At 37.0% G+C, this 8,455-nt stretch overlaps 2 protein-coding genes across 2 annotated transcripts; both read right to left on the bottom strand.

Moving 5' to 3' along the window:
* Nucleotides 1–448: 448 nt before the first annotated feature.
* Nucleotides 449–992, bottom strand: INS49_015920 (uncharacterized protein; the record flags this gene model as incomplete). Its single annotated transcript, XM_043176598.1, has 2 exons — nt 449–682; nt 747–992. 2 exons carry the CDS (start codon nt 990–992, stop codon nt 449–451), a joined length of 480 nt encoding a protein of 159 aa, XP_043020053.1.
* Nucleotides 993–1,882: 890 nt separating this feature from the next.
* INS49_015919 (uncharacterized protein) lies at nt 1,883–2,804 on the bottom strand (the record flags this gene model as incomplete). The annotated part of the gene is made up of 3 exons (XM_043176597.1): nt 1,883–2,298; nt 2,358–2,371; nt 2,470–2,804. 3 exons carry the CDS (start codon nt 2,802–2,804, stop codon nt 1,883–1,885), a joined length of 765 nt encoding a protein of 254 aa, XP_043020052.1.
* Between the last annotated feature and the right edge of the window lie 5,651 nt (nt 2,805–8,455).

The raw sequence follows: 8,455 nt of genomic DNA, 5'->3' as shown, positions 1-8,455 counted from the left end.
ATATTTTATTAATTAATAAAACTTTAAATTTATATTTTAATAATATTTTTAATATATATAAAAAATGCTATTTTTATATATAATTAAATAATAAAGATATGTTTTTATATAAAAAGAGAAAATTAAAATTATAATAATATTATTAATATATATTTATATAAATAAAATAAATATACTTAAATTTATATAAATATAGCTATTTTATTCATTAAGTAAATAGTGGCTTTATTTGGTGGGTCCAGTGTGCAGGGGTGGGCTGAATCAGGGGGTGGGCCGAATCTGGGCCACTTGACTTAAAATGACAAGGGGGGGGTAGCGTTTCGTTTTCCACACACAGCTATGGAAAACCGTGCCCGCGCCGCAGACGCACCGCATGCTAAGTACGGAGCTGTGGAGCTGTCCTAATCAAACTTTTCGATGATGTAAGAAAAAGGGGCATGCAAAGCCACTACCACAACTGGATATATGTCAGGAACCTCCTCGACTTGGGCATCTCATAGTAGTTGTCCAACTCGGTGATTTCTTCAACGCTGAGCGTACGCCTGCCAGTCACCAAGTCGGCTGTTTTTGGATCCCGCCATTGAGTCCTATAAATTGATTTGTACCCCAGTGTAAAGACGATAATGATGAGCAGGCCGATCGTGTGCTGGAAAAAGTTCTCCGCGGTGAAGCCGGAGCCATCCTAGCAAGTGTTAGTCGATTCTCTCTATGTCTCACTCTTCCGAACAGTGGGCTACTGAGCGTACAATTGGGGTGATGCCACAGACGAGACAGAATACAAGCAACAGTAGAGAGGTCAGCATCAGCCAACCGGGAGCAAGTGGCCACGCCGAAGACCTCCAGGCATAAACCTGCTTGAAGAGCGGGTCGTCCTGGGCCCTAATAGCCTTGTGGAATTGCCAATTGGTGAAGGAGATGATGATCCAGTCGCAAAAGAAGGAAGCGCTGGTGATGGAGATTAACCAGTTCAAGACCACAAAACCGCCAGCCATTGAGTGATAAACGAGTCAGTTCCGAAGAATACGTGCTTCTAGGGACGAGCCCAACGTTACCTGCGAGCTGGATGTAAGCCACGATAAGACCAAAAGTGCATGTTATCAGAAGTGCCACACTAGGCCGCCCCTTGTCGTCAACTTTAGCATTACGCTTGGAAATGAGTCGCTGATGAGCCATCGTTCTCAGGATTCTGGATGAGAGGTAGATAGACTCAGCAGCAATGCCCAGGACACCGATCATCATGCCGACATTAAGGAGAGAAGGGATGCCGGGGATACCCGAATCATCGACCGCGATAACAAATGGCGACGCGGCAACGCCTTTTCCGCTCAGCAACCTGTCATCGTCCGATGGAACAAGTAGCGTGGTGAACATAATACCGAGCATGTAGACGACATTGACGCGGAAGGGGACGAGCCACGCCAGGCTCTAAACTGGGTGGCTGGAATACCCGAATATCATGCAGCTATAAGGAAGTGTTTTGTAAATAATTTCTCAAGCTTTAATCTAGAGTAAATAATATAGAATACTGTATAGATTCAAGTTGTGAGACCTATGACACGGCTTGGCAGGATGTATCTTATTTGCACTGTGGCCACTTATACCTCTATACTCTCCTGTTTTTGCTCTGTGAATATGCGAACTCTATTGAATAGTTGCATTTTCCGGGCGGCCTCGTCTCATGCTTCCAGCGTTTGGATAACGCTAAGCAGGGTCCGGATTCCCGCATGATCAATAGACCAGCTCACGGCCGCCTCAAAGAACTAACAAATTGATGCCCGAGGCATGCACCCGTTGTCATTATTTCCACAGAGTTTGAGAAGGCAAAAGGGGACAGACATGAAATCCAATCCCATCCGCTCACATGCATAAAAAAACATTTCCTTCACTTAGACGCCAAATCAATCGTCTCAGGTCCACGCGACGTAGCCTTCTTGCCCATCAGCCACCCAAGGAAGCCAGACGCCCCCATGAGTAACGGGACTCCCACGCCGACGCCAACACCAACCCCGAGCTTCCACTTGTCGTACATCTCGTTCCCCCCGACATCCTTCTGCGCCGCCAGGAACGACTCGACTTCCGCAGGTGGCAGTATGAAGAACTGCGACTTGTCCTCCGAGACGACCTGGCTGTCGCTAGAAACTGTCCTCCTGGGCCGAGAGATGACGATCTGGTTGTTGGAATCCTGGGCCACGAGCCAGCTCGCAGTGCCGGAGTCCACATCCGGGGCGAGGTCTGTCGGGAATTGGCCGAGGATACCGCTTGGGTGGAACGTGAAGGAGAATGAGGATCCGGTCACATCTTTTGAGGAAGTGTTGCGGCCTTGTCAGCGAACATGGTTGTTGAACAGAGCGGCATACTCCCCATGCCTTTCCTGCCCATCGCAGACGCATATGCGCTAGCAGGAATAATGAAGACTAAATTGTCTCCCATTTGGGACCCCAAGTCAGGCTCACACCGTTGCCGCCATACCCACTACCAAAGTTCCAGGTGATCGTGACCGGGTTTTCATTCGTGGGATCCCCTTCCTTCCACGAGATGATGTAGTCGCGGCCGCGGTCGAGAAGCGCAGCGTTCAGCTGGTTGTCCATGAGAGTCCTGGGATAAGCCCCGTCGGGGAACGAACAGCCCGTCTGGCCATCTTCTCGGCCCTCGTCGGCGGCACACCAATGGAATGAGGTCAGGCAGACATTATCACCGACGCATGATCGCTGCAAGGGGTCGTACGCTTGTGTTGCCCGTGGTGTTAACGCAAGGAGAAGTAGGAGCGTGGGGCTCGCCAGAAACCAAAGGGGAGACGAGCTCATCGCAGCTTGGACGTTTTTATTATCAGATTTAAAGCGGCGCACAGAAAGGCAAATGGACCGGAGAACCTGTGGCTGCTGTGCCTCGTCGTGACACCTCGTCGGGTCTAAGTATATACCGAGTTCGCACAACCTAGACCAGAACTGGAGACCCTACGGACAGGCCACCATTAAGTCATTACGCATGTCAGGGGGGCATAGAAAGGAATACGCGGTTTGGTTCTAGTGCGGTCTTGACTTCCATTTCAGTAACAGAACTGCATTGTAACTTTGGGACCGTGAAGAGGAGCTGAGCCAGCCAAGATCCGCCCACCCAGCTTCCAGGTACCGCCCACCTAGCTCTTTGCGTACGCCCACTTAATGTGACGGGGCTTATGCCGGAGATAGTTGATATATTAAGAGTACAAAAGACAAAGAACTAAGAGAGGAAGCCAAAGGCATTGCCCCGGCTTTCAGCTATATACATATAATATTAGGTTATATAATTAAATAAAGATTTATAAGCATACCCATTATATTACCCCTTAACTAGGAATCTTACCTTAATTAGCATTTTAAATCCCTTAAAAACCGCTTAAATTCTTAAGGAAATTGCAACTTATTAAGATTTATAATATTATATTATTATTATGAGCTAGCCTTGGGTTTATCTGCCGTAAGGTATTTAAATGGAGTTTATATTTAAAGTGCAAAGAAAAAGGTTTGCTCCCTATTTATACTCGCGCCAAAGCTTATTCTTATAGGGCCAAAGCCCATTAATTAATCATAATAAGCAAAGCCCAAATCATAATATATCCTCCTTTTTTAAATCCTTATGGCAAGCCTTAAAGGGCAGCTATATAATAAAAATAAAGAATGCCATAATTTAATTATAAATTAAATATTGCTCTTTACTCAACCATTTAATTACACCTTAATGCCTTTTAATTATATTAAAGGCCCAGCTTATTATTTATAATTAATATACTTTAACCCTTATAATTTAATATATTAGCTAAAGCAAGCTAATAAAAAATAATTATTTAAGCATAAATTAATAGCTAAATTAACGGCATTTTTATAATTTTTTAATATAAGCCTTTTATATAAGCTTCCTTACTTAAAACCTTAAAATTATACATTTATTATATAATTTATAATTAATTAATGCTTAATTATAAGTAATTTACTTTATTAATAGAAATTTCTTAGATTTTAAGCATTTTTATAATGCTAAACTAGCTAATATATAGTTAATTTACTTTAAGCTTAAGCTAGCGCTAAGTTAGCATTACTTTTAAGCTTTACTTTATAAAAAAAATTTTACGCCCCCTTAAATAAACTCCTTCCCCTTATTAATTATAATTAATAAAAGCTATATTTTTATTTTCTTATAATAATTAAAATAATTATACTTATAATAGCTAAATTAACTATATATAAAATACTTAACTTTGCTTATTAAAATTATTATAATATTAATATTTATTACTTTACTATTTTAAGGTTAAGTATTATTTTTTCTTATTATAATGCTAAAAATGCCTTTATATTATTATAAGGCAAAGCAAAAGGCCTTAAATATATTTAGCTACTTTTTATAATTAAGCTAAGCTTTTATTATAAAAATTAAGTTATTAATTATTAATAATATTTTATACTTATTTAATTAACTTTAAGTCTTTGCTATATAAGCTAATTAATTAAATTAAGTAAAGAATTTTATTATCCCTTCCTTATAGCGCTATTATAATATAATTAAGCTAAGCTTAATATATCTTTGCTTAAAAAAATTCTTAAATGCAAAGCAAACCTTCTTTAAAAAGCTTTTTAGCTACCCCTTAAATATCTTTATAAAACTAATATAAGGTAAAAATTAATTATAGAAAGTTCTTAGCTAATTAAATATATAAAAAAATTAAGCCTTTTTAACGTTAATTACCTCCCTATTTATTATAAACTTAGCCCTTATTTTTATTAACTAAGTTGCTAAGTATTTTTAAGATAAGAGTTTTTTAAAATAAAAAAGGGCTTAATAAGCTATTATTATTTTTTTTAAGTTTTATTATATTAAGTTTTATATAATTATATTATAAGTTTATAATGCAAGAGGACTTTCAATATATATTATAAGCTAGCCTTAAGTTATTTGCTATAAGGTATTTAAATAGGGTTTATATTTAAAGTATAAAGGAAAAGGTTTGCTCCTTATTTATACCCGCGCTAAAGCCTATTCTTATAAGGCTAAAGCTTATTAATTAATTACAATAAGCAAAGCTTAAACCGTAATAATTATTACCTTTAATTTTTACCTTGCCTACCTTAATTAACGCTTTAATATAATTAGCTTTTATTAGCATTTTAAATTACTTATAAGCTATTAATATAAGGTTTTGCTTTCCTTTTATTTAAGTATATAAATTGCTTAACTTTTATATTATATAGCTAAGGTTAACCCTTTATTTCCTAACTTTTACTTAATGTTTATTAAATTTTACTTACTTAATAATAATTATTATTAATAATTAAATAAATATTGCCTTAAGTTTATTATAATATTAAGCAATATAGCTTAGCTTATTATATTTAAAGTAAAGGCTTTTAAACCCCTTTATATAAATCTTTATATATATATTATTAATATTTATATTTATTATATTTAAAAGTAAGGCTTAAGGTTTAAACTTTATAATTAATATATTAAAAAATTATTATATAAGATTATAAAATACTTTATAATTATTAAGTTAATCTTTAATTTTTAATTATCTTTTATTATTATATTAAATATTATAATTAAAAAAGTAATTTTGGCATTTAAGGATTAAGCATTAACTTTTGCATTAAATAATGCGGAATTAAAGGTATATAAAAAGGCATTTATAATGCCTACTTATTATATATTAACTAGGTATTATTATGCCTTTTTTAGCTTATTTAAGTTTTTATATATAACTTTAATTACTTTAACCAAGGAAGCCGCGGAAACCTAATTAAATCCTATAAAGCTAAGTTTTTTAATATAAATTATAAATAACTTAAAGATATTTAAAGAGCCATTTTTAATTATATATATATATATTATAGCTAAATATATTTTAAATTAATTATCACGGCATTTATTAATATTTTTATATAAATCTTAATTTATTAAGTATTAAAGTTTTAAGCGCTTTAAAAAGGGGGTATATTAAATAATTAAATATAAAGTTAATTTAAAATATTAGCTATATTTAAACGGAAAACAAAAGAAATAAAATAATACTCTTTTTAATTAATTAATATAAGTAAGAGGGGTTTTTATAATATAATAAGGCTTATGCCGGAAATAATTAATATATTAAGAGTATAAAAAATAAAAAACTAAGAAAGGAAGCTAAAGGCATTAACCCGGCTTTTAGCTATATATATATAATATTAAGTTATATAATTAAATAAAAGTTTATAAGCATGTTTATTATATTTAATATAATTAAAATAGCCATAAATATTAATAAAGAAATTATACGTTTTAAATTTTAATTAAAATTATCTTATTATTTATTAAACTTTATAATTTTTTACCTTTAATATAATTTATTAATAAATAATTAATATTAATAAATAATCAATTTTTTAACTTTAATTAATATTAATTATATTATTAAAAATATAAATTATTATACATTATTAAAATAAATATATTTATATTAATTTAATATTAATTTAGCGAAATTTATTATAATAAAATTAAAATTTAATTAATTAAACTTTATTTATTTTTTTTTATAAATTTTTATACTATATTTAATCTTATTATAATTATTATATTATTATTTAATTAATTTATTATAAACTACCTTTTTAATATTATTATTTATTGTATTAGCTAATTATTTTTTTTTTAAATAAAAGCTTACGATAAAACTTAGGTTGTTGGCATTTCGCCATCCAATATCCCGCTCCCGACTTCATCTGCTCGTAGTCCACACGAAAGACAAACAAGCGTCCGGGGAAATCCGATGAGAACTACCACGAAAGGTCCGTAAAGGGTGAAAGCAGTACCGGAAAAGCCACAGTCTCAAGGGTCGTTCGACACTAATCGGAAGATTGATCAGCGTCTCCTGAAGTATTAATTATAGTGCGCTGAGATATCCATACGGTTGCTGTTATCACTGTCCCTTTGGTCACGGAGATATAACGACATGACTCTTAACATCAGAAGCACTCTCCAACTCGGCTTTAATTTGGGAGGTTATCCTACCTCCCTACATAAACCATGTTGTTCAACCAGCTTTCCTCGCCCGAGTCGCTGCCGCGGCGCAACAACTCGAACTGCGCGGATATAACCGTGAAACAACACAACCGGTATGCTTCCTCCACGCCGCACTCATAGACTATGATGATCACAGTAGCGTAAGTGTTGGACCTGCGTTTACTGAGCGGTCCTGCAATATGACAATAAAATATCGAGCCTACGGCTGAGATGGCAGCCTGAGTAGCGATGACGGACCCGAGTTGGGTCCAACGCAATTCACTTCGACGGACGGCGGGTCTATCCGTAAGACTGGTTGGTCGTTTGCACGCAATGCGATTGGGTTTCAAGGACCGCCATGATCTAATACTTCTTTCCTTTTATTAAGCATCTGCCTAGCTGTGCGAATACCCAACATCAAAGGGCCGTCTGGGTAATATTCTATCCTCTCACTTGCACAACGGTCATTCTTCCAACAGAATCCTGTCTCCTCCGTACAAATTGGGAAAATAATTTGATAGCTCACATGGTAAGACTTATCATGGTTTGTAAGTGATGCAAATCACATCCTTCTCTTACCACCCAGAGTTCAACCTCGGAATCCCGTTACTCTTCCTTCCCGTCCTCTCTTTTACGATCGACCGTCCGGATCCCTCACAACGGCCAGACTTGACACTAATGGTTGTCCCTCGGAGGTCTTCTCACTCAATTCCATTGCAGTTATTAGTATAGCATGCAAGTTCCCGGTGGCCGTTCCCGTTGGCCGTTCCCGTTGAGGACTTTTGGCGCACCATGCATGCAGGACAGTCTATGCTGGGCGAGCCGCCCAGTGGGCGCTTTCCGACCGACCAACACCCACGGAACACCGAAAAGACGGTATACTTCGGCAACTATCTGGAGAGTCTCGAAAGCTTTGACTACCGCTTCTTTCAGAAGTCGAGTCGCCAGGCGGCGTCGATGAAGCCCTAACAACGCCTTATGCTTGAGGTTTGCTACCAAGTGCTGGAGCCAGCAGGCTTCTTCGGCCCCCTTGAGTCGAAGTTGGACGTGGGCTGCTTCATTGGCGTGTGTGCGTCTGATTATAACGACAACGTCGCCAGCCACGCGTCTAACTCATTCGGCGCTGTTGACGTTGCGAGCCTTCGTTCCCGGCAGGGTCAACCATTTCTTTGGTTTGAGTGACGCTCCCATCGCCATTGATACGGCGTATTCGTCATCAGCGGTGGCGGTCGATGCTGCCAGTAAAGCGATCCTCTGCGGCGACTGCAAGAACGCCCTTGCCTGCGGTGTGTAGGTCTCTACCAGTCCGTTCTTCTTTCAGAACCTTGCTGCAGCGTCGTTCTTCAGTCTCACCGGGACGAGTAAGTCCTTGGATGCCAGTGCCGACGGGTACTATCGTGGAGAAGGGGTGGGCATCATTGTGTTGAAATAGCTCTCTCAA

This window comes from Diaporthe citri (assembly GCF_014595645.1).
Source record: "Diaporthe citri strain NFHF-8-4 chromosome Unknown scaffold_9, whole genome shotgun sequence".
Taxonomy (NCBI): Eukaryota; Fungi; Ascomycota; class Sordariomycetes; order Diaporthales; family Diaporthaceae; genus Diaporthe; species Diaporthe citri.
The sequence above is the reverse complement of the archived record's forward strand: the minus strand, read 5'-3'. Positions and strand labels throughout refer to the sequence as shown.